Genomic DNA, 26,753 nt, shown 5'->3' on the forward strand with positions numbered 1-26,753 from the left:
GAAGAAAGTCACAATCTCGTGGCGTATCAATTTACTCACCTGTAAAGTTGGATCTATCTCACAGGATCATTCTGAGGATAAAGTGAGATGAGGCATTTGTCTTGCCCTCTTCTTACGCTAGATGTGCTATTTCTCACTTAACCATATCCTTAGATCCTGACAACTCATGAAATGGGGACTATTTTCATTCCCATTTTACAGAGGGGAAGACTGCACCCCAGACAAGGAAACTGACTTGTGCAAGGTTATGCCACTAGGTGGCAGACCCAGGATTTGAACCCATCCTGTCGGAAAGCCTGTCTGACCACTGTGTTATTTCTCAGCAGAGGAAGACAGGCAATTCTCTTCGAGATGTTCTTCACTTTTGTTTGGAGAACCACGAGCACTCCGTTACAGTTCCAGCATCCAGTCTGGGCTGTTTTATCTGAGGGCACTGGGGAGAGTGTAAGTCTATTAAGTAGGGAGTGGTATATTCAGGTTTGCTCTTTGGAAGGATGCAGGGTGGAGGCTGGATGGGGGCAGGCAAGGGGAATGGGCAAAACTGAACGCAGGAGCTGGACGGGAAGCATGTTCACACAGTCCGGGAGAGAAGGTGTAAGGGAGCAGAGCTGACTCTTGTTAGGACCTCTAGGCGCAGACAGGGAGGAGGAATTAAGCTCTGGTGGTGCCGCTTCCCGTCTGGTTAGAGAAAAGATTCCCTCCTCGTGAACGGAGTGGTCTATACCAATGGAAGTAAACACTAAGGGTTGTACTCCACACAAAAAGAGAAACCGGGGTTCTCTTGGGTTGAGGGTAGTGGATCATCAGGCTCCATTCGAGGAGCTGGTGTGAAGCAGCTGGGACTGTTCCCAAGATGGCCCTTTGGGGACCACCCTGGGGAGAGCCCTCCAACATCCGCTGGACCCTGTGTTGTGCTACTATCTCCAAGTGGGCTGGGCACCCAGGAGAGGTCTCCTCTCCCCACTCTGACCCAGCCGTGGGGTCTTTGCACCCACAGACCCCTCCCCGTCAATACTTTTTTCTTCTGCTCCCCCACAGAAGAGCCCTCCTCTGACTTCCTCCTTCAGGACTCCTAGGCCACAGAGTGGCTGCCCCTTGGCCCTCCAGTCCAAGGCGGGGAGCCAGGAGGCCTGGAGCCACCACAGGGCCACAGGTGGGCATTACCCCATACCCACTGGGGCCCTCCCCAGCTGGCAGACGCCTAGGACCCACTTCACCTAATATCCTCGACACTTCTCTGGGGGAAAATGCTGTAGGACTTGGGGTGTCACCCCCTCGAAGCTTCTCTGAAACAAATGAATGCACCCATTCCCCACTCCCAACGCAAGTCACAGCCTGGCCTGCGTGGGCCACCTTCTCGGTTGTTCTTGGCGTTGATGCGGCAGGGAAGCAGATTTCTCAGCTCCTCTGCGCCCTAGTATCCTCATCAGAAAAAGGGGGCTAGGAGTATTTTTCCTGCTTCTTTTACAGGCCTGTTGTGACAACTCGTGGGCTTATGATGAAAACTACACGTGCTTAAGGCATGATTTTTAGCCGGGTGGGCGTTCTGGGAGTTGGGGCTGCCGGAGCTCTCCGAGGCTGCCTCAGACAGAAGGGCCGAGAGAAAGTTCCTCTCCCTCCCAGCCTCTCCGGGAGCCGACTCTGGCACAGCAAGCGGGTGTCGCTCCTCCGTGGGGTTGACCGCAAGCCGCCCCTTTTCCCGCTCTCTCATTGGCTTTCACCTGCCAAAGGGACGGCTGCTACGGGCCCCTCGGCCCGTCAATCAGGGCCGCCGGGCTCCGCCCCGCCCCTCCCGGGGGTTTATAACGGGAATTCCCATGGCCCGCGCTCTGGCGTCCAACCTGCTGCCGCCGCGGCCCGGCCGAGCCGAGCGAGCGAGCGCTGCGCGCAGGGCACACGCTCGCGCTCCAGCTCCCCTCCCGGGCGGTTCATGACCGCTCGCTCTGAGCGCAGCCCCGCCAGCCCCGCCGCCCCGCCGCCCCGCCGCCCGCCGCCGCGAGGGCCCCCGAGGGAAGGAAGGCAGGAAGGCAGGCGCGGCCGTGCGCCCCGCGGAGCCCGCGCCCCCCGCCCGCAGCCGGCTGCCCGGCCCCGGCTGGCACCATGCTGCCCGCGCGCTGCGCCCGTCTGCTCACGCCCCACTTGCTGCTCGTGTTGGTGCAGCTGTCCCCGGCTCGCGGCCACCGCACCACGGGCCCCAGGGTAAGTGCGCCCCCGGCCGCGCGCCCACCTGCGGAGGGAGACTGAGGTCCCCGGCCCACAACCCTCGGGGCTGGGGGAGGGGGGAGGAGGTATCGCCCCCGCCCCCCCCCTCCCCCGCACCTACCACCTAGTCATCGCGGGCTTCTGGGCGAAGTTGCTGAAATAAAAATTTCTCCCGTTCTCCCCCACCCCCATCCTTTCTTGCAGCGCCGACTCTGCCTCCCGCCTCCCCCCGAACTGTCACTGGTGGGTTTTCTTTCCCGGTCTCTTCTCCCAGGGCATTTTGCTCCGAGCGGGTGCCTCCTGCGTCCGAAAGAGGCTCGCTCTCCGCTCCAGTCGGCTGCCCTGTGGTCTCACGCTGCGCCCGGTGCGGGTCCCAGAGCGCTGGCGTTCTTGGCGGGCGGCGGGGGGGGGGGGGGGGGGGGCAGCTCTGCCTGCGGAGTTTTAGGTTACCCGAGAGCCACACAAGGACCTTGTGTTGTTGTTGTTTTAAAAAGCGATCGCTGCTCGTAAAACCCACAGCAGATAATTTTAATGTTCCCTCCTGCTGGGCACAGCCCGGGAGGAGGGGTGGAGGCGCGGGGGGGGGGGGGCGGCTGTGGAGAGGAGCCGCGCAGTGTTCGAGAGTCTCTTCCCCTGGCTGCGAGGCTGGGAGGTGAACTACTTGTTGAACCTTGGTCTGATTGGAGTCTCTGGACGATACGAAACGTGCCAATTCTGTGCACAGGACAGGCTGCCCAGGGCATTGTAGAATCTCCTGGAACTGACCGCATTGTGTTCATTGCTGGCCTCGATTATTGCCCCCCTCTCCCCCCAGTTGGTCTAATGATGGATTCCGTGGCCTTAAAAAATGTACTATTAAACCCGGCGGCTCATTTGATCAAACTTAATCCAGGCGATCTCTGGCCAAAAAGCAGTGTATGTCAGGGCGGTCTCTCAGGATAGCTGCTTGCCTCCACGGGTGGCCTGAGTGTCCGTGTGCGAGTAGCCGGGATCTTTGTGAAAACAAGGTTGGCTCCTTGACCAGCGCGTGCTTTCCTGGATATCTCCGGGCCTAGCCCCCTTCCCACCTGTTCATATTGCAGGTTCTTTATTCGTAACTCTTGCTGTACGAGAATCATCTTTATAGCTGTCGTGTGTGGAGGGAAAAAAGCCTTGCAAAGGTTGACAAGCTTTAATGACTGCCCAGATGCTGGCTTGCTGAGGTGGGGAGCCCAGCTATCACTGTGAGATCAGATTTGCAGCCACTTAGGAAAGAAAAGTGTTTGTCCCCGTGTTGGGCCGGCCCTTGCTTTTATGACCAGATGTGCAACAGCAGCAGTTAAGGTGCGGCAGATTAGATCCAGGGCGTGTCATAAATCCTCGACAGCAGGCATTCCCGAAGCTGGGGCAAGTAAGGGCTCCGGGAGGGACTTTTATGGATGCAGATGAGGATGCCTTTTAAATGAAGCTGCTTGGTTTGATATTAGGGCTCGCAGCTCTTAAACTCCGAGGTCAGGAGAGCCACAGCGTTCCCTCCAATAATTAGGAACAGTCAAGACAGAGACGCAGAGCAGAGCGCCCCGACTGAAATCTGGATGCCCGCCCACATGAGAGGCCCGGAGACAAATGGTGGGGGGCTGGTTTGCTGCTGGGCATGTCTAGCATCTCAAGCCATATGGCTTTCCTTCTAGAACTGCCTTCTGAAATTGGAGGAAGCAACTTTTAGGGGAAAGCTAGGGACTTCAGGGGAAAATAGGGACATTGGTTAGGTTTCCCTCCAGCTTCTTTAGTTTAAGAATTTGATAGGCATGATGAAACAAAGCAAGAACTGTAAATAGGCTTATGTGTATCCCAGCTGCATTCTCTCTCTCTCTCTCTCTCTCTCTGTCTCTGTCTCTCTCTCTCTCTCTCTCTCTCTCTCTCTCTCACACACACACACACACACACACACACACACACACACACACACGTTTAGAAAGTACCAAGGGGAAGCTGTTGTTTTGATCGTGTGGTTACTTGGGTGCATTTATGGGCAACAATAAGAGCTGTCATTTAGAAACGCTGGGGCTGGCACCTTCCATGATGGCTTACGCTTGTAAGAACAAGAAGGTGAGTCTTTTTAGTGCCCTTTTTGCAAGTGAGTCTCGGGGAAGCTCAATGGCTGCCTTGAAACACTCGTGGTGCATATGTAGTTCTGGAAACCAAATCCCAGTTTTTTATGGATTTACAGGTGGCGTGCTTTCCCTGCCACGGAGCAGCTGCAGGGAGTGCTCAGGGAGTGCTCAGGGAGTGCTCTCCTGCTCGTGGTGCCCTTCCTGTTAGAGGAGGAGATGGCTCAGTGAGACAACACTGAGCCCAGAGGCAGCAGGGGAGTCTGTAAGAACATGCTGATAGCATTTCTTGGTGTCCGAATCGCTAAAGGGTGACGTCTTTGAGTTTCAACCTAGCCCCAAAGTCGCCAGCTCCCCTCTGTGGCTTCTCGGTGGCCTGAGAGGTGTGGCTCTGGTTGCTAGTGGCAGTATCACAGGAGGAGCAGAAACATCTGGCTTGTTGCAGTATTCCCTTGGGCACCCCTGGGTCTCTTCTGTTAATCTTTTGAGTGACAGAGGCTTAAGGATTGGCATCTTTTCCAGCTGGCTTTCTAGGAAACCGAGAGCATGCCCTTTGGGTTTAACTTTATCTGGCTCACTAATTGAGCTCCCTCGAGGCCTAGACCCCAATCCTTGTTCCCTTATGTGCTTCCTGCCTTCATAAAATTCCTGACATTTGTTTGACTCTGGAAACCGACAGCTATCAAGTATCAGATTGGAGGCTATTATGTAGGAAGCACCTGATTTTTTGGTCTCTGACTTCTGAGCAGCCCCTTGGCTACCTGGGACGCTGGTCAGGATCCTTTTAATTACCAAGGAGGCAGCCATTTCTTTAATCCTGTACAATTTACTGAAAATGTTTCAGGGCAGGATGGGATGGGGGAGGGGCTCTCCCAGGCCGAGAGAGTCTGGCTGATGGTCAGGCCAAGTCAACTGCCTGTCTTTGTCTAAGCCTCTGTCTGCCCTGGAAGACCAGGAGCTGGGTGAGGGCGGGAACTGGGCCCATCTTCTCTGCCGGTGCATCCCCAGAGCTCAGCACAGGGCCAAGTGCCTGGTGGGGATGGACTCTGGTGGTGTTGATGGAAAAAACAAATACATTCAGATAGTGCATGTTTAACAGCATTCTACGGGTTCCACTTTCTTAGCGCTTAGCATGACCGGAGGCAGGAAGTAGATTTAAGAAGTTTGAAAATAGGAAAGAAAATGGGAAGGTCAAGAAGCCTGAGCAAGGAATTTGATTTCTTAGTTGTTTTACGTATATTATTTGTTCTCTCTGCCCTCGCTGGCTTGTTTTGACCTTCAAAACCTGACTCCTGCGTGACTCTTCAGGCACTTTACCGCAGACCGCCTTTTGGTGAGAATTGGTCACTCTTACCTTCGACCGACTCCTGTTTACCCAAGTGAACCAACTTTTGCCTTGCTCTCATTGAAACCTGAAATTGGTTACTTCACAAATGATTTCCCCCCATTTGTAGGCTTTTGTGCTTTGTTTAAAAATTAGTAAGTGTGGTGGATATGCGAGGTTTGGGGGAGGAGAGACTGAGCAAACAAACTTGGATGGGGGACAGGCTTTGGCTCCACCCTCACTCTCTTTTCTGTCTTGCATTTGCCAAATGTGAAGCAGCTTCTAGACCATTCCCTTCCATTTGACTAGTCTGTCTCGGTGTCTGGACCGGGGTGGGTCCTTGTGTCTGTGTAGACACCCTTCTTATTACTTGTGTGCCTGACAGGAACCTTTCCTTCCCACCTGGAGGATTTATCCAAGATGTTACTCATGTGGTAGGCAAAGAACACGACAGAAACATTTTGATAGAGCTGACATGGGAAATTTAAAGAAACCAAATTGAGAAGGACAGGAAGAGGGAATAATCATCTTAGAAACGATAGGAAATGTTATCAAGTGGAAAGCATTTTGATATTATCTCATTATCTCCCAGGGTTGAAATTCCCATTTCTTAGGGCCCAGCAATTCCACTCCTAGGTACATATGCCCAAGAGAAACTCGTGTCCAGAAGGGGACATTTGCAACCTTCTTCATAACACTATAAGCCTGGAAAAAGCCCAGATGCCCGTGAGTTGGAGGACAGATGAACTGATGCCCGCACACAGTGGAGAATTACGCTAAGGCAAAACAAATGAGCAACAGTGACGTACAAAACTATGGACGAACCTTGGGAATATGACATGAATGTAAAATATACCAAAAGATGGAACATGTTATGTTTCGTAAGCTCAAAAAGAGCTAAAATTCAAGGGAAAAAAATCTCTTAGAATACTTAGAGCTACAATACTGCTCTATGAAAAGAAAAGCAAGGCAATGCTGGACATGGGGCTCCGGGTGAAGTTAGGGGGAGCAAGGGGTTGGAAACCGTATGGCCGGGGAAACCACACAATGAGTGTAAGTTAGTGTCAGTAGGCTACCTTTAGGGGGAGGGAAGGATGGGTTTGAAGGTATTTGTCCATTAGTAAAGAGGAGTGGCTGATTAAATGAAAGATGAAAAGTGGTCCCTGTGTAGACCAGTGCTGAGTGTCATGAACCAAACTTTATGATTCATTCAATTCTTGGCACCTGTGATCAGACAGACAAACAAAAAGTTCCCAGACTAGGAACTCCTATCTTGCCTCCTTCTGTTCCACCGCACCCCCCCCCCCCGCCCCCATCACTCCAGATGTGCATGGCCCTACCTAAAATACCACACTGGGGAGTGATTATTGGCTTTCGTTTCAATTTTTGGCCGGTTAGACCCAGAGCAGGCCCAGGCCCTGGCATCAACATCTCCATCAGCTGGCCAAAGGGCTCATTTGTAAGGCTGAGTCGGCAGTGGGCAGTCTTTCCTCTCCCTTGCTCAGGGGGGATCACCCCTGTACATCTTAAGTCCTCAGCCCCGCAGAGGAGAAAACTTCACTAGCTGATGCTTGGGTCAGAAGCCTTACTTGCCAGTGGGGGGCTGGGGAGGCGTGTTTCTGGTTTGATGCCTGTCTGCATTCTGGCCTCCTCCCTCACCCCCCTGGCAGAGGCTGGGGGAGGGGGGGCATGGCCCTGCTTAGCAGGTACAGGGCACCCTTTCTCTCCCGACCACATAGAGATCTATTGTTTAAGCAGCCAAGTTCCTGGCATTGCTGGCGGGGTGGGGGGGGGGGGAGGTGGTGGTTGTTGGAGGGGAGGGAATGTCCGTGTGGAGTCTCCCTCCTTCCTCGTTTGTCACTGCGGGGCTGTTTGGGAGAGGACAAGGGTTGAGTTGCGGATGAGAAATCGATCAGAGCTGCTTGCGAGGCCTGCCAAACAGGGTTAGCATTGTACATACATGCTCTGCACGCATCCAGAGTCGCTGAGGGGATACGAAAATCGGATCTCCAAGAACACTCCCAACAGCCCCATAAAGACCCCAAAGCAACATAGGTCATTATGGCAATTAATTGGATTTCCCTTTGCATCTGACATCATTCTAAACTCAATTGCTAGATCACAAAATAATCTTACCTTTGGCAGAAATCTAAGCTTGTTAGGTGTGGAGCCCTGCGCACTTCCCAGACGTAGATTTCAGCCTCCTTTTTTTGGGAACCAGAATGGGGCAGCCTCTGCGGAACAGGAAAGGCCCCTGGGGCGGGGGTGGGGGGGGTGGGGGGGAAGCTGGAGCTTCGGTACAGCCCCTCCCCTGATTGGGGAGGACAGTACTGAATGAGGTTGGGGGGGTTGGGTAGGCAATGTGTCAGGTGCTTTGTAACCTGACAAATACACCACACATGTGAGCGGCTCTGTCCCTCCTGCTTAAAAACCATTTCACAGGGCAGCGTGGATCTGATTCAGAAAAGGGCTGAATGTTCTTTTTTTTTTTTTTTTCCAAGTATTGACAGTGGAGAAAAACTGGACCTACTTCCCAGAATAGTTTATTTTTAGGACCAGATAAGCATCTCTAGGACAGTGCTGGGAGTTTTAAGTAGGTTTGTGGATGTTTATTGTGTATCTGTTCTTGAAGAAGTCTGCAGAGCTTCTGGGGAGAGAGCACAAAATAAGATAGATAGTAAGTCGAGGGGCGAGGTGGAGAGTGTTGTGGCAGCCCATGAATCGTTCCCTCAGGGGACAGTGCCACTGACCAGCTCGGGCACAAGGACTTCCCACTGTCAGCAGCCCTGCCCAGTAGACCTTTTTGCCAGGATGGTAATGTTCTGTATCCACACTGTCCAATATTAGACACATGTGGCTGTTGAAGTTTAAAATTTTTTTTTTTAACGTTTATTTATTCTTGAGACAGAGACACAGAGCATGAGTGGGGGAGGGGCAGAGAGAGAGGGAGACACAGAATCAGAAGCAGGCTCCAGGCTCTGAGCCATCAGCCCAGAGCCCGACGCGGGGCGCGAACCCACGGACCACAAGATTGTGACCTGAGCTGAAGTCGGATGCTTAATGTTCTGTATCCACACTGTCCAATATTAGACACATGTGGCTGTTGAAGTTTTAAATTTTTTTTTTAACGTTTATTTATTTTTGAGACAGAGAGACAGAGCATGAATGGGGGAGGGACAGAGAGAGAGGGAGACACAGAATCGGAAGCAGGCTCCAGGCTCTGGGCTGTCAGCACAGAGCCCGACACGGGGCACGAACCCACGGACCGCAAGATCGTGACCTGAGCTGAAGTCGGACGCTTAACCGACTGAGCCACCCAGGCGCCCCTGTTGAAGTTTTAAATGTGGTTAGCACAACTGAGGAACTGAACTTTTAATTAACTTGGTATCAGTTAATTTAAATTTTAATGTTCCTAGCCACAGATGGCTAGTGGCTATCCCGCAGGAAGCGTATGGGTCTCTAGCCATCGTGCCCAGCCTCGCGTCCTGCTGGATACTACCACGTGTCCCAAAGTGCGGCCTCACCGAGCTCCATCGCATTTCCTAACCTTTCCTTTCCTTCCCATCTCTGTCTGTCAAAATTCTGCCTGTCATTTGAAAGGCTCAAAGGGCTCCACACAGCCCTCCCAGGCTGGCCCCAAGCAGAGTTCTGTATGCACCCTGCACTTTGCTTTCCCCAGGGGCAGTGCGTGTCCCCATCTGCCTTGTGTTGCAGCCGGCCACATGCAGGAAGGTGGTGCGGCAGCCTCAGGGCGGGCTTTGAAGGTAGACAGACCCAAGTTTGACTCTGGCTCTGCCACTGTGATCCCGAGCTAGTAATTTAACTTCCTGGGTCCTCAGTTTCCTGATTCGTCCTGTGGAGGCCATAGCATCTATGTCCAGGGGGGCAGGGAGGATGCTAGTGGGATGTCACAAATACCACAGATGTTGGCTCAAGTAACACTCATTTCTGGAGCTCAGAAGTCTGACGTGGGCCTCAATGGGCTAAAAAAGCAGCAGAGCTGAGTTCTTTCTGGAGGCTGTAGGGAAGAGAATTCATTTTATTGCCTTTTCCAGCTTCTGGAAAGTGCCTGCATTCCTTGGCTCATAGCCCCTTCTATCTTCAAATCCGGCAATAGATGACCAAGTCTTTTCCATGCTTCCATTTCTCTGGTTGTGACTCTTCTGCTTCCCTCCTCCCCACCCAAGGACTCTTACAATTGATTGCACTGGGTCCCTGGTGCAATCCAGGGTCCAGATGTTCTCCTTATCTTAAGGTTAGCTGATTAGCAATCTTGATTGCTCTTTGCCATGTAACATACCATTATTAAGCCTAGGACATGGGCATCTTTGGGGGGCCATTTTTCTGCTTACCACATTCATTAAGGGTCAAATATAGTGCCTGGCTTACACAAGGTGCTTGATAAACAGGGTCCCATTACAACGATCCACGTGTATTTGTTTCTGTCCTTTTAGAGTGGGAGTCTCTTAATGGTGGAGTTGTTTAATTTTCTTTATAGACTCCATCCTGCCCAAGAACATGTGCTTGGTAAATGTTCATTGAATAGTAGAATTTTCAATAAATGTAGATTGTTTCTTTCCCCGAAAAGATATATTGAACAGTAGAAAAAGTAAACTGCAAATCAGAATATTTGATCCTGTTTGTGCAAAAAAAAAAAAAAAAAAAAAAAAAGTTGGTTTGTGTATAAAAAAATCACATAAGGGGCGCCTGGGTGGCTCAGTCGGTTAAGCGTCCAACTTCAGCTCAGGTCACGATCTCGAGGTCCATGAGTTCAAGCCCCTCGTCGGGCTCTGGGCTGATGGCTCAGAGCCTGGAGCCTGCTTCAGATTCTGTGTCTCCCTCTCTCTCTGCCCCTCCCCCGTTCATGGTCTCTCTCTCTCTGTCTCAAAAATAAATAAATGTTAAAAAAACAAATTAAAGAAAAAATCACATAGATTGTAAGTCATGTGGCTCACGGTGATCATCATAGAGATGTTACATTTCTATGAGATGTGTTTTAGGAATTATTTAACTAGTTTTGTTTATCATGAGCATTTTTTAATCTTAGAGGACAATAATAAAGATGAAAACGTGTGATTTTAAAAAAGTTCCAAACCTGTCTCAATGCAGCCCGAAAATCCCCTTGGATTCAGTATACATCTGACAGTCAGTCTGTGCTCATTTGGGGCTGATTTTCAGGTTTCGTAACTACTAAGACCAGGCCTCCTATTCATTTTCAGCAGGCTTTGAACTCAATCTGCTTTAAAGGCGAGTTTCCAATTAACCTTAGCAGGACATAGGTATAAAATGTACTTATTGCTGCTGGTGGGAATATAAATTTGCACGATCACTTCGCAGCACTGACCTTTTAATTTTACTCTAATATATGCCCTAGAGAAATGTGCTTAAACATATACCAAGACCCATGTGTAAGGACGTTCATAGCAGCATTGTTTGGCAACAATAAAAAAATTGGAAACCAGCTAAATGCCCTTCAACAGGAGACTAGAATTATGGTATATACAAGGGGTAGAATACTACACAGTACCAAAAATGGCTGATCTATACTCATTATTGTGGATCGATTTCATCATCAGAATGTTGAGTGAAAAAAGGCAAAATGTACAAAAACACATACATTATGCTATTTATATAAAGGACAAAGCATGCAAAAATGATACATTGTTTAGGAGTGCATGCCTATGTAAAAAACACATGAGAAAATTAAGGGCAATGATAACTTTGAAGCTCAGGTTAGTGATTACTTAGGTGTGAGGCCAGGAGGGTGAGTGACACATTGGAGGGGACATGGAAGGCGCCCGTTGAATTTGTAATGTTTTCCTTTTTTTAAATTTTTTTAATTTTTTTTTTAATCTTTATTTTGAGAGAGAGAGAGAGCACCAGAGTGCGAGTGGGGGAGGAACAGAGAGAGAGGGAGACACAGAATCCAAAGCAGGCTCCAAGCTCTGAGCTGTCAGCCCAGAGCCCAACGCAGGGCTCAAACTCACAAACCCATGAGTTCATGGCCTGAGCCGAAGTTGGATGTTTAACCAGCTGAGTCACCCAGGTGCCCCAGTGTTTTCCATTTTTAAAGTAGGAGGGAAGTACATGGGTTTTTAAATTCTGTTTTGTATGCATTACATGATACATAATAACGTTTTCCAGAAAAGATAAAAATGTATTTGGATACATCACAACAAAGTTTTAAGAGCAAATAATAAAAGTGATGCTTCTCTAAGGGGTTCTCTGTTCCAGGGTGCTGATCACACTTTTCCTTTCCCCTGAAGAACATGTTCGGGGTCATTGAACCAAGCATACAGCCTCCCCTGCCTCCTTCTGTTTCTGGCCACCTCTCTCCTGCCCTCCCGGGGCCCTGAGGCCACCCACGCCTCCCCACAGCCCAGGGCCTGGTGCCTGTGTGGTTCCTTCTCCCTGCTGGTGCTTTCTGCTGTTCTGCCTGTTGTCCTTGCTGTCCCTGGATGATTGGAAATGAGGTTGATCATTTTCTCAAATTTACTGGTCATTAGCTTAGGGCTGCCAGAGTTGACAAATAAAAATACTACTATAGGATTACCTAAATTGTAAATTGCATAAATTTGAATAATGGAATTGAATAATATAATGTAAAATAATATAAATTATAGAAATTTGCATTCAGATAAATAAAAAATAATGTTTTAGTGTAAGTATGGCCCAAATAAAAACTTATTATTTACTTGGAATTGTTTGTTTTTAAATGTTTATTTATTTTGAAAGAGAGAGAGAGAGCATACACATGTGTGCACAAGGGGCAGAGAGAGAGGGAGAAAGAGAAAGGGAGAGAGAGAAAGAGAGAGAGAGAGAATTCCAAGCAAGCTCCATGCCAACACCACAGAACCTGATGTGGGACTTGAACTCACAAACCATGAGATCGTGACCTGAGCCGAAACCAAGAGTCAGATGCTTAACCGACTAAGCCACCCAGGTGCCCCTGGAATTGTTTGTCGTTCATCTGAAATTCAAATTTAATTGGGTATCTTGCATTGTATCTGGCAAGCCTACATTAACTTCTTTTCTTTTGGGAATCATCTGTCCCGATCTTTTGCTCATTTTAAAAACAACAGTGGTAATTTTTTTCCCTGCCTCACTGGCTGACTTGGAAGAGATTTTTTTGTTTGTTTTTTTTTAATTCTAAGGATATTAATCTGTTTTTCTGTCATGTATGGCAAATGCCTTTCATTGTGGTAAGACTGTGGTTTCAATCTACTAAATTTTACATCTTTATGGTTTCTATCATCTTTGGGATCAGGATGAGAAAGGTCTTCCCCTGCTAAGATTGTAGAAATTAAGGTGAATAAGTTTCTAAAGATGCACAAGCAGTGTGAAATCCATCACACTGGTCATCGATTTAATATTTGATAGGGCTTTATATAGTATTTTCTGTGAACTAAACTTCTTTATGTAACCCTATGGAAAGAGCACTCGTATTTCAGAAATTCCCTATAATATTTGGAAAGAAGATGTGTCACCTGAAAGTATTTTATCCAAGGTAATTACTTGGGGAAATTTATGTAAAAAAAAAAAAAGTGTTACTTTGGGTAAGCAGACTATCCTGGAAAAGACAGCAGGGTTTTGGCAAAGAATTTGGACTCTCCTTCATCTTTGGATTTGTTCCATTCATTTAAAAAGACTTTTCCTTATTATGAAGACTTTCAAATATACACAAAGAGGAGAGAGTAGTATAACGAATCCCATGGAATGTACACACGGATTCAATAACGCACGACTCCTGGCCAATCTCGTTTCTTCCACCCATCCCCCCAGGCTCCTGTTCAGATTATTTTGCAAGTCCAGACATTATATTTTTATCATCTGTAAATATTTTCAAATCTATCTGTAAAAGACAAAGATGTTAAAAGAAACCTACCCACAATACCGTATCACAACCAAAGAATACTAATTGCTTAATACAGGTATTTCCCATATTTGGACAGTGGGCATTGGGCCACTTTGCTTTTTTGAAAGACTTGCAGTGGTACCGGTTTTTGCTAACCGACAGAAATCCCAGGAGGATTTTTGTCCTCACAAAAAGAAGGCAAAAAGCAAAAGTAGCGTTTAGCGTTTGTTTTGCAGCCAACCCTTCTAGAGGCAGGGTGCAGCTCCTTCCCCGGGAACCACACTCAGCATCTCGGCATCAAGCCACCAGAGCTTTGAACTCTGTCTGTGAGCATCTTGCTTTATCTCAGTTTATTCTGTGCATCCGTTAGCACGATGTGTCCTAAGGTATCAGAAAAGCCTGAGAGGTTATTTTTTTGGGTCTGGGAATGCTGAAGAACTTTTCCACATAAATTACTAGTAATTGCTTCTTCACTTTTTGCCTTTTCTGTTTATGAAATGTTTCATAGGAAGGCTCTACTTTGAGATAGCAGGGGAAACCTGTATAATATAATCCAATCAACATTCAAATCTCCCTGATTATCTCTTAGATATGGTTTTGTATTTGTTTGCATCAAGATCCAAAGAAGGTCCACATATTGGTTAATCCGTATCTTAAATCTCTTTTAATCTGTGAGTTTCCCTCTGTCTCCTTTTAATTTGTAATTTAGTTTTGAATCAATAGGTTGTTCTAGGGTTTTCTATACTAGATTTTATTGACTGCATTCCCATAGTGTTGTGTCACGTGTTCCTCTATCCCTTATATTTCTTGTCCTGTGATAGGTAGATCTAGAGACTTGATCAGATACAGATTTGATATATTTTTTGGCAAGTATACTTCATAGGAGTTGGTGTGCACTTCCATCAGGAGGCATATAAACATCTGTGATATTAGTATCATTCGGGGGATCCATTAATTTATTAGGAGTTGTCACTGATTTTTTAAAAAAATTTTTAAGCGTTTATTTTTGAAGGAGAGAGAGAGACAGAGCACGAGTGGGGGAAGAGCAGAGAGAGAGGGGGACACAGAATCCAAAGCAGGCTCTAGGCTCTGAGCTGTCAGCACAGAGCCCAACATGGGGCCCCAACTCACAAACTGTGAGATCATGACCTGAGCTGAAGTCAGACGCTCAACTGACTGAGCCACCCAGTTGCCCCGAGTTGTCACTGATTTTTAAAAAATGTTTATTTACTTATTTTGAGACAGAGACAGAGAGAGTGAGAGGGGGAGGGGCAGAGAGAGAGGGAGAGAAAGAGAATCCCAAGCAGGCTCTGCGCTGTCAGCCCAGAGCCTGACATGGGGATCAAACTCACAAACTTGAGATCATGACCTGAGCCGAAATCCAAGAGTCAGACGCTTAACTGACTTAGCCACCCAGGTGCCCCGAGTTATCACTGGTTTTTAGACAAATAACAGGTTAAGCTGAAAAAGGCTTCTAAGTTTTGTGTGGCATTGCGATCTCTCTTGGGTCTGGTGTTGCCTACAGAGAAAGCAGCTTAGGTGCCAATGTTCTCTTTTCAGCACTGACCTGACAGGGAGGCTGTGTGTGACTGCAGAGCCCTGAGAGGGACACTCTGCCCTGAGTTCTTGGTCGGTGGTCTAGGAAGGAGAATCTTCCTGGTTTCTAGCAGAAGCAGTAAGAGCACGAGCTGGTTTTACTCTCTAGTGTCTTTAAAGTGTAATTGTAGATCAGCTTTGTGTATGATCATCGGTATGTACACATCAGTTAGGAGTTTAAAAGAACTGATAACTACGTTTTGAACTGGCTTACCCAATGAAGGTCCAAGGTGGGTTTCAGGATTGGTTTGATTCAGCAGCTTATTAATGCTGTCAGACATTCCCCTCTGCCTTTTGTGTTGTCTTTGTTTCTCCCCTCTGCCTTTTGTGTTGTCTGTTTAATTTCAAGCCTGGATTTTCATGGTGGCAGAATTGCTGCAACGATTCTACACTTCTTATCTAAACATCCTACTTTTTAGACTACAGAAGAGAGAATTGACTTCAAGGAGCCCTTTCACAAAAGGGACAACCTACATTCCTAGATGATGTTAGAAAATTTTTGCTGTTAGCTTATCCATCTAAATTGGATCGAATGCCCATTCTTTTCACCAGTCCCTTCTGCCGGGAGATTGCCGTGCTGTGCGTGACTTAGGTCTAGGTTCCTTAGGGCGGTTACTGTGGAAGGGTAGGAGACAGTATACCCATTTCTGGAGCTGGGGTTCAGATTTTTCCTCTTCCGTCCCCCTGACCACATGACTGCACAAGTAGGGGAGTGAGGGGGGTGTGAGGGCAGCAAGCACAGTGTCCACTTTGGGATTTGTAGCATTTGGAACCAACAGAGTGGTGGGGTAGGATGTGTGGTGAGAAGTGTGCTGGGCACTGATGGTCACAGCCCAGCAAACGGGGAGCTCTCCTATTACAGTGGGATCAGTTCCTTCCTCTATTATAGGGAGATTAAATGACTACGGGCACAGATGTTCTGAGATTAGGAGCTGATAGGAAAAAGGGAACGTAGGAAAAATTTGGACACTTCCAGGGTAGGATAAATAGGCCAAATGAAGAGGATTCCAGAAGGCCCCCCAAATGAGGTAAGCTTGATGGCTGAGTCCTACAGTGGGAAGAAGTCTCAGGGACACCTTGCTTTTATGCGTGGGGTGAGACCTGTCCTCAGCCCACACAGCCAACCAGTGTGGCAGAGCCAGAGCCAGAACCCAGATCCCTGCCTTCTTGCTCTGTGACTTTTGCATTTAAAGACGCCCTGGAGAACTTGGGAAAGTGGCAAAGGTCCAGCCAAGGGGAGGAGATAGTTTGAATGCCAGTAGAGGATTGTATTTCTGAGTTGCCTTTGGCCAGCTCACCGATTAACATGTGGCCCAAAACTCAGGACAGGTGGCAACCTCACCATTCTTGCCATCTGACTGTTGGCGTTACCCTATCTTCCAGTTCAGAGGGCTCTGGGTTCTCAGCCCCTGAAAGAGATGCATTCCTGGTTTCAGCAAATGCTGAAAGGTTTAGGTAGGAATGTGCAGCAGAGCAGACAGAACAAGTAACCAGTGATATAATGTGAAGAAGTAAAGGTTGAGCTTGGTGTAAGACTCTTAATGCTTGTTAATAGCAATGCAGTCGGTGCAGACATGGACGGAGTCAAATGGTCTGGAGTACAGGAAGCATGTTTTATGGTTGGTACAATATTTTCCTGGGAGGCCTTTTTAAAATCAATATCCAGTTTGAGGGTTGAAGTGGAAATCCTTTGTGTTTGTTGAAGAGGGTTTGACGGTGCCTAGACACTTCGATGGACACGTTCTCCTTGCCTCTTGGGCAGTGACTTCAGAAAACCTTCGGGCAGATCTGGGGCTGCACTGGCCCAGGCGACCTGAAGGTATGGGGTGAATGGAAGACCGGATGCTTCATTACCTGACTTGACTTCTCTTTGGCTTTGAGGATCACGTCCTCACTTGTGTTGGTATGTTGTTGTAAATTCTCTCCATCAAGATAGAGGCCTACTGAAAGATGGGGCCCACAGCCCGGGCTCCGTGTACTGCTGATTCCCAGCTTCTAACTTTTCTTTCCCTCGAGGTACATCTACCTTGAGAATGAAATGCATCGCCCGTATCGTTGCTAGGTGGCGAGAGAAGTCTGAGCCGTGACCATCCCGTGAGTTGTTGGGAGCTTTCTTGCCCATCGAGAAGGCAGCATAGCACAGTGCTTTGGGGCCAAAGAGACCTGGATGAAGTCCAAGGCCCAGTGCTTTCTTGCCGTGTACGCTTGGGCAGAGTAAGCTCCGACCTTCAGCTCCCTCAGCTGTAAGCTGAAGATTTTATCTGCCTCATTGGGTCATTGTGGAGCTTAAATGAAATAATGGCAGGATGCTCAGGCGATGTTAAGTATTTGTAAAAATAATGGCTGTAATGGGAAAGTGTGAGAGATTCATAGAAGGACCCCAAATTGTTTTGTTTCCCTTAGCTTTCCTCCTTGGAATGAAAGCCATAAAGCCCATCAATTTGTGGAAGATTTCAACTCTGTGGTTCTATTATCTTTTGTTTAAAATGAAACTAGTCGTGTGTGTGTGTGTGTGTGTGTGTGTGTGTGTGAGAGAGAGAGAGAGAGAGAGAGAGATTGAGAAATCAAATTCCTCTCCTTTCCCAATCAGACACAGGTCAGGAGGACTCTCTCAAATGGGGGAGAGATGCTCTTTGGTGTGATCTTTCTCCATTTGCTCTGTGACCGTTTCTTCTCCTGCCGGCAACTAGACACACTCTGCTTCCTAAAATCTTCCTTCATTTTCTCTTTCCCTGGATGGGAGGTTGTTTTGAGTGAGCCTGATCACCTTTCCTATTTTCTCTAAGACCGTGGGAGGCAGTCTTGCTGTTAGGAGACAACTGGAGGGCCATGCCTCTGTGCCCTCCTTGTACCTTCTGGGCTCAGGGGTCAGGCTGGTGACTGCCCAAGATGTTCCCAGATTGGGTCCCCGAGACACTGCCCCCAGGAGCCAGAGGAGCGGTGCCAGATTTCTCTGGAGCTCCTCTTCCTCTATTCCTGGGCCAGCCTTTTCCCTTGGCCTGAGTTGGAAAGCCAATCCCAGCAGGGCCTGTGGGTGGGCCCAAACCCGATCCCCCAGGCTGCTTTTAGAACAGCATTTCAGAAGGGAAAACTCCTGGCTGTCAGCATGGCTTCCTGGAGGGATAGTTCCAGATAAGGTGGCTTAGGCCGTCGGCATACACTTTTTCTCCCTTCTAAATAGTTTAATTTATGTAATTATTTTTTTTTATATTATTTTAGAGAAAGAGAGAGAGCGAGCGCGTGCATGGGTGGAGGAGAGGGGCATCGGGGGAGAGAGAAAGAATCTCAAGTGGGCTCCACACTCAGTGTGGGATCACGACCTGAGCTGAAATCAAGAGTCACGTGCTCAACAGACTAAGCCACCCAGATGATCCTCCCTTCTAAATAGCTTAAATTGATATACTTGGACCATTGACATTTAAAGTGATTACTGGTATAGTTGGGTCAGTATCTACTATATTTGTTTAGTTTTCTATTCCTTCTTCCTATTTTTGGTTCCTATTTTTTAAAATTTTTTTTAACATTTATTTATTTTTGAGACAGAGAAAGAGCATGAACAGGGGAGGGTCAGAGAGAGGGAGACACAGAATCTGAAACAGGCTCCAGGCTCTGAGCTGTCAGCACAGAGCCCGACAAGGGGCTCGAACTCATGGACCGCGAGATCGTGACCTGAGCCGAAGTCGGCCGCTTAACCCACTGAGCCACCCAGGCGCCCCGTTTGGTTCCTATTTTTGTCTTCCACTCTTTTTCTACCTTCGTGCTTGTAATTGAGTATTTTCTGTGATTCTTTTTTCACTCATTTTTTAGCCTATCAATTATACTTCTTTTTTTTTTAACTTTTTTTAGTAGTTGCCTTAGAGTTTGCAATATACATTGGCAACGAATTCAAGTTCACTCTTTCTTTTTTTTTTTTTTTTTACAAAACATGTTTGCTTATTTATTTTTAAAATTCCAGTATAATTAAACTGCACTATTATATTAGTTTCAGGTGTACAACATGAATCAACAATCCTATACATTACTCAGTGCTCCCCGTAGTAAGTATAGTCCCATCTGTCACCAAACAACCTTATTACAATATTATTTCTTGACTGCATTCCCTATGTTGTACTTTTCATCGCCATGACTTATTTATTTTGTAACTGGAAGTTTGTACCTCTTCAATTCTTTTTAATGTTTTTATTTATTTTTGAGACAGAGAGAGACAGAGCATGAGCAGGGCAGGGGCAGAGAGAGAAGGAAACACAGAATCCGCAGCAGGCTCCAGGCTCTGAGCTCCAAGCTGTCAGCACAGAGCCTGACGTGGGGCTCGAACTCACGGACTGTGAGATCATGACCTGAGCTGAAGTCGGACACTCAACCGAGGGAGCCACCCAGGCAACCCTGGAAGTTCGTACCTCTTAATCCACTTTATCTATTTCACCCTCCCCCGCCTGCCTCCCCCTTCTGGCAACCACCAGTTCTTTTCCTGTGTTTAAGAGTCCTTTTGTTGTTTGTTTGACTCTTTTCTTCTTTGTTCATTTGTTTTGTTTCTTAAATTCCACACATGAGTGAAATCATATGGTATTTGTCTTTCTCTGTCTGACTTATTTCACTTAGCATAATACTCTCAAGGTCCATCCAAGTTGTTGCAGATGGCAAGATTTCACTCTTTTTTATGGCTGAATAATATTCCATATATATATTATATATATACACACCACATCATCTTTATCCAATCATCTATTTTATTTATTTATTTATTTATTTATTTATTTATTTATTTATTTTTACATTTATTTATTTTTGAGAGACAGAGTGAGACAAAGTGAGAGCGGGGGAGGGGCAGAAAGAGAGGGAGACACAGGATCGGAAGCAGGCTCCAGGCTCTGCGCTGTCAGCACAGAGCCCGATGCAGGGCTCGAACCCACAGACCGTGAGATCATGACCTGAGCCGAAGTCGGATGCTCAACCGACTGAGCCACCCAGGCGCCCCTATCCAATCATCTATTGATGGACACTTGGGTTGCTTCCATATGTTGGCTATTATAAATAATGCTGCAGTAAACACAGGGGTGCATAATTTTGAATTAGTGTTTTCATTTTCTTTGGGTAAATAACCATTAGTGAAATTACTGGATCGTATGGTAATTCTATTTTTAATTGTTTTGAGGAAACTCCATACTGTTTTCACAGGGACTGCATCATCTTACATTCCCACCAACAGTACGCAGGGTTTCTTTTTCTCCACATCCTCGCCAACACTTGTTATTTCTTGTCTTTTTGATTCTAGTCATTCTGACAGGTGTAAGGTGATATCTCATCGTGGTTTTGATTTGCATTTCCCTGTGATAAGTGATGTTGAGCATCTTTTCACGCTTTGGTTGGCCATTTGTATGTCTTCTTTGGCATAATGTCTATTCAGGCCCTCTGCCCATTTTTAATCAGATTGTTTATTTTCTTGGTGTTCAGTTGTTTAAGTTCTTTACATATTTTGGATACTAACCCCTTATCGGATATATCATTTTCAGATATCTTCCATTTCGTAGGCTGCCTTTCCATTTTGTTGATGGTTTCCTTTGCTGTGAAAATCTTTTTATTTTGATGTAGTTCCAATAGTTTATTTTTATTTTTGTTTCCCTTGCCTGAGGAGACATCTTTAGAAAAATTTTTTCTAGCGCCAATGTCAAAGAAATTGCTGCCTACATTTTCTTCAAGGAGTTTTATGGTTTCAGGTCGTACATTTGGGTCTTTAATTCATTTTGAGTTTCTTTGTAGGTGTGCTGTAAAATAGTGGTCCAGTTTTATTCTTTTGCATGTACCTGTCCCGTTTTCCCAATCCCAAAATCCACTTTTAAGTTTCATTCTACTGCTTCATGGGCAGGGTTAGTACCTTAAAATAACAAAATATCCCCAATTCTTCAATCCTGGCTTTTGTGTCATTGATGTAATTCATCTCACTTATACATAAGGTATAATCATCGAATACATTGTTGTTATTGTTTTGAACAAAGTTACATGTTAGATCAATTAAGAGTAAGAAAAAAAAGTTTTCCTTTTTTAGTTTTTAATTAATTAATTAATTATTTTTTTTTTTTAGAGAGAGAGTGTGTGTGAGTGGGGTAGAGGGGCAGAAGCAGAAAGAGAGAGAATCTTAAGCAGACTCCACGCTCAGTGTGGAGCCCGATGTGGGGGCTCAATCTCACCAGCCTGGGATCATGACGTGGGCTGAAATCAAGAGTCAGATGTTCAACTGACTGAGCCACCCAGGCACCCTGAAAAAAAATTTTTCCTTCTTTAATGCTCTTTCTTTCTTTATGTAGGTCTGAGTTTCTGACCTATATCCTCGTTCTTTTCCCTGGAGAACTTCTTTTAACATTTCTTTTAACATTATGAGGCTTGTCTGCTGGCAACAAATTCCCTTAGTTTTTTTTTTTGTCTGGGAGTCTTTACTTCTTTACTTTTTTTTTTTTTTTTTTTTTAATTTTTTTTTTTCAACGTTTATTTATTTTTGGGACAGAGAGAGACAGAGCATGAACGGGGGAGGGGCAGAGAGAGAGGGAGACACAGAATCGGAAACAGGCTCCAGGCTCTGAGCTATCAGCCCAGAGCCCGACGCGGGGCTCGAACTCACGGACCGTGAGATCGTGACCTGGCTGAAGTCGGACACCTAACCAACTGCGCCACCCAGGCGCCCTTTACTTCTTTACTTTTGAAGGATAATTTTTCAGGATACAGAATTCTAGGCTGATGGATTTTTCCCTCTTAACAACACTTTAAATATTTCACTATGCTATCTTCTTGCTTGTGTGGTTTCCAAGGAGAACCCCGATGCAATTCTTATTTTTGCCATTTTATAGTTAAGGGTCCCCCCCCCCCGGCTTCTTTTGAGAATTTTTCTTTATTTTTGATTTTCTGCAGTTTGAATATGACATGCCACAGTGTAGTTTTTTTTTGCATTTATCCTGTTTGCTATTCTCTGAACTTTCTGTGGTTTGATATCTGACATTAATTTGGGGAAAATTCTCAGTTATTATTGCTTCAAATATTTCTTCTGATCCTTTCTGTCTTTTCTCTCCTTCCTGTAATCCTGCTACATGTATGTTACACCTTTTGTACTTGTCCTATAGTCATTGGATATTCTGTTTCTTTTTCCCCTGTCCTTTTTCTCTTTGCTTTTCTGTTCTGGAGGTTTCTCTCTCTCTCTCTTTTTCTTTCTTTCTTTCTTTCTTTCTTTCTTTCTTTCTTTCTTTCTTTCTTTCTTTCTTAAAGTTTATTTTCTGACAGAGAGAGAGAGAGGAGAGAGAGAGAGAGAGAGAGAGAGAGAGAGAGAGAGAGAGAGAACGAACGGGGGAGGGGCAGATAGAGTGGGAGACACAGAATCTGAAGCAGGCTCCAGTCTCTGAGCTGTCAGCACGGAGCGCGATGCAGGGCTTTGAACTCATTACCGCAAGATCATGACCTATGCTGAAGTCAGACGCTCAACTGAGCCAACCAGGCTCCCTCGCAGTTTTGGAAGTTTCTATTGATACATCCTCACGTTTAGAGATTGTTTCCTCACCTGTGTCTTGTCTACTAATGAGCCCACCAAAGGCATGTTTTGATGTATGTCTAAACCAATATCACATTGTATGTCAATTATACTTCAATAATAACTAAAAACGGCATTCTTCATTTCTGTTACCGTGTTTTTGACCTCTAGTATTTCTTTTTTTTTTTAATTTTTTTTCAACGTTTATTTATTTTTGGGACAGAGAGAGACAGAGCATGAACAGGGGAGGGGCAGAGAGAGGGAGACACAGAATCGGAAACAGGCTCCAGGCTCTGAGCCATCAGCCCAGAGCCTGACGCGGGGCTCGAACTCACGGACCGCGAGATCGTGACCTGGCTGAAGTCGCATGCTTAACCGACTGCGCCACCCAGGCGCCCCTGACCTCTAGTATTTCTTGTAGATTCTTCTTTAGAGTTTCCACCTCTCTGCTCACATTACCCGTCTGTTCTTGCGTGTTGTCTACTTTTTCCCTTAGAGCCCTTAGAATATTAATCATAGTGCTTTACAATTACTGATATCCTAATTCAGACATCTCTTTCATTATCTGAATTTGGTTCTGATGGTAGCTCTCTCTACAAATTATGTTTTTTGCTTTTTAGCAAGCCTTGTAATTTTTTTTATTGAAACCAGACATGATGTATTGCATAAAAAGAACTGTGATAAACAAACCTTCAGTGATGTTGTGGTCAGGTGTAGGGAGTTGGGAAACATTGTGTTGTCCTATGATTAGATCTTTTAGTGAGCCTGGACTTCTGGACTGTGAACTTCATATGTGTGTCTCAGTGTTTTCCTCCCATTAGATGGGGTAGGATGGCTAGGGGTAGGATGTGCTGGAGTTGGGTATTTATTTTCCCAACTCAGGTTGATTAGGCTCTGATAAAACCCCAATAAGTTAGGCTCTGATTAAATGGTTTCTTTTGATGGTAGGCCTTGTCAAAAAGAACTGAACGCTCTAGCTATTTCATAATGGCTGTGCTCCCTGCTGGAAGCATGGGAGATTTTTCTTTAATAATCATTGAGACCCTGGTACATTGTTCTTGCCTCTCCCCAACACCCAAAGGCTCTTTCTTCATGTTAATTGTGAAAAACCAATAACCGGGTGCTCCCCAGTGCTAACATGAGTTACACATCCCAGTGAAGAGTGCTTGTCTGTCCCTGTGTTCACCATGCTTCCTGGTCTAATGACCACATACCACAATGGCCTGGTCCAGTTCATGGAACCTTCAGCCACGTCAGCCTGTAACTGGGTGTCAGCAACAAAATGTTGGCCTCTTCTCTGAGGAGCCGAGACCCAGCGGTTAAGAATCTTGTTACATCCTCAAAGAGAATATTTCTCAAAGAGTCTATTTCCTAAAGAATAGTCCGTAGCTCACCTGAGATGTTGCGGGGTCCAGGAATGTGCATTTCTAAAAAGCACTGCAGGTGATTCTCATGCATACTCTAGTTTGGGACTTTTTTAGGCTAAAATTATAGAAGGGAATAAAATCTCTCAGGCAAGGCCCGGACCCAGGGCCTATGCGAACTGTGACTTTAAAGAACGTAAGTGGATTCGAATTCCACTTGCTTTCACTAATGGCTACTTACATATATCAAGACAAGCTCCCTTGGAAGGAAGGGAGCCTCTTGTAGCCTCTGGCCTTTTCTTTCCCAGATGTTTTGCTCATATTTGAGGGTAGAAAAGCATCTCGTTTTGGGGTTAGAGCCATCTGTGTACTGACAAGAAGTTGAGCATTGTAACTGGGTAGCTGCAGTTCTAAAAGGGGGCCGTCCAATTCCATGGAAGACCAAGTCTTTAGGGCCATGTGAACCTGCTATAGCATGAGATGAAATTTAAAATGAAATTTCTTTCCCCGGCCCCTTGTCCCACACTCAGGAGACGTCCGGTGAGAGGAAAATGAGCGCTACAATGCAAATTAGTACGTTGGAGTCCAAGAGCTCCCAAAGAGTTGGATTGCTAGTTGGACTGCTCCATTAACCATCTTTGCCTCTCCTGTAGCTGGGGGCTTTGGATGTGAGCACAGCTCTAGGCAGGGACGTTGTGATTCATTCTCTCAGCCATTTATTCATTGATGAGTTGGCCTTTGATAGGGCTGTAGGAGGCAGGAAGGAAATTGTTTGCATCTGATCTAGAAAAACCACTAAGTTAGAAGCCAAAGCATTGTGATTCCTATCAGGGAGGGGTGTCTTCAGGACCAACGTGACAAATGTCAGAGAAAGGATAGCTGTGGCCAGACGGAAGAATTGTGCAAGTGCTCATTGCAAAAGGCTTTGTCCTAATTCTTTGTTTTTCAAATGCACAACAAACTGTTCAGTGGTCATGTACCACCCCGTCGGGAAGCTGGAGCTTGTCAGCTGGCAAAGTTGTGTGATGCGTTGGGAGTGAGAAATTCAATGCATTCTGTAGTGGTTCTTTGCCCCGTCACCATCCTGAGAAGCCTATTATAGTAAACATCTGTTGTTTTGGTCTGCCTCATATCTATTCTCTCTTTTCCGGTAATAAAACCTCTACTTTCCTTTGGGGAAAAGCCCCTCCCTCACTCTCAGTCCCCATAACTTAGGTGGACTGATCCCACTTCCTAGTCGCAGGGTGGGTGTGTGACCTGGGCTTAGTCAATCAGTGTGTGCTTTCTCTCAGGTCAGGGATGCTCCGGTGACCCAAGCTGGGCCAATGAATTCAGGTTTGGGACTCTGAAGTGCAACTCCTAGGGAGGAGAATGTCTGGGGTTGGGACACTGTGAGGAGGTAGGGCTGTGGTGGTTGGCGGTCCCTTGGTCACTAGGAATGAAAAGCTCACAAAGGTGAGCGAGGAAACAGACTGGTTTCTGATAATATATTGTGAGCATCTGACTGTAGCTATACTGACGCTCCTTCGTATCTGCCATTACATGTGCCAGTAACTTCCTGTGATAGATTCAATATGGCCACAGTTTCTTTGTGACTCCTTTCATCAAGGGGTGGAGTCTGTTTCCCCATCTCTTGAACTTGGGCTGGCCTGTGACTTGCTTTGCCTCATGGAAATTGGTGGGAGCAACACTGATTTCTGGACACTGGGCCCCAAGGAGACTTGAAGCTTATGCCTTCACCCCTTTGGACCTCTGTCCCAAGGCCACCATGTAAGAAAGTCAGTCTACTAGAGGACAAGGGGCCATGGATAGGAGAGCTGAAGCACCCATCATGAGTGCCAATTGCCTAACATGACCTTGAGACCATTTTGGACCTTCCAGCCTAATTGACCTTCCTGCTGAATGTAGCTGCACGAATGAGCCCGGGAGAAGCCAGCAGAGGAAACTCTCAGTCTGTCCACAGCATCACAAGTTGGTATTTTAAGCCACTAAAGTTTGGAGCGGCTTGTTATGCACTGACGCGTAGCTGATACACTCCTCTTTTGGCTTAAGTCAGTTTGATTTGATTTTCTGTCATTTGCAACAGAGACCGCTTTGCAACAGTTCTGACCGATACACTTATGTAATATACCGAGCCTTAGCGGAAGTATACCTTTGCAGAACTTCTTCCTACCTGTGCCACGGGGGCAGTGAGAACAGCAGCCTCCACCTGTGTCTTCACTTGTTGGATGTGCACATGTGAGCTCACTCGGTGGAAGCCATTTCTTGCTCATGGTTGTATAACTTATCTGAATGATAGTACCACTGTGCCCAAAGAGGTGGCTTTCTCCAGCACATGCAAGGGCGGGGAGACTGTTCGACAACTTGTCTTTACTGGTCACTTATGTGACTTGACACTTGACATTCCTCCACCTCATTGGGGAAGTTGTCTCCAAGATGACTTCTTGAAGTTGTAGTTCCTTTTTATAGACTCTCACACATGACTTCTGGGGTTCTGGTCTGTCCTTAAAATGCTTAGGCGATATGAAGTATCAGTGATTTGAGACTAAGGAACAACCTAGAGGCAGTGAAATAGTATAGTCCCTAGAGTTGGACATATGTAGGTTCAAAGGCTGGGTCTTATACCTGCTGGCCGAGGGCCCTGTGCAATCACTTCATCATCTGAGTTTGGCTTCCTTACAGGTACAGTGGTAGGTAATAATCCTACTTCATGGGCTTGTGGTGCCCATTCTGGGAGGGAAGGCATGGGGAGTGCCTAGCAGGCAGTGTGGACAGCCCACATTTAGCAGTGGCCTTCAACACTGTCTCTCTT

At 46.5% G+C, this 26,753-nt stretch overlaps 1 protein-coding gene across 3 annotated transcripts in view; it reads left to right on the top strand.

Annotated features, from left to right (window-relative positions):
* The first annotated feature begins 1,821 nt into the window (after window positions 1–1,821).
* SMOC1 (SPARC related modular calcium binding 1) overlaps window positions 1,822–26,753 on the top strand; it is a 161,460-nt gene continuing 136,528 nt past the window's right edge. For 2 of the 3 annotated variants that reach the window (XM_006932946.5, XM_006932947.5), the window contains exon 1: window positions 1,822–2,199. In XM_006932946.5, coding sequence (XP_006933008.1) covers window positions 2,101–2,199 — 99 coding nt within the window. In that variant the 5' untranslated portion in view covers window positions 1,822–2,100. The remainder of the gene's footprint in view (window positions 2,200–26,753) is intronic. The other variant, XM_006932948.5, reaches the window with a different exon arrangement.

Source organism: Felis catus, chromosome B3 (assembly GCF_018350175.1).
Source record: "Felis catus isolate Fca126 chromosome B3, F.catus_Fca126_mat1.0, whole genome shotgun sequence".
Lineage (NCBI taxonomy): Eukaryota > Metazoa > Chordata > Mammalia > Carnivora > Felidae > Felis > Felis catus.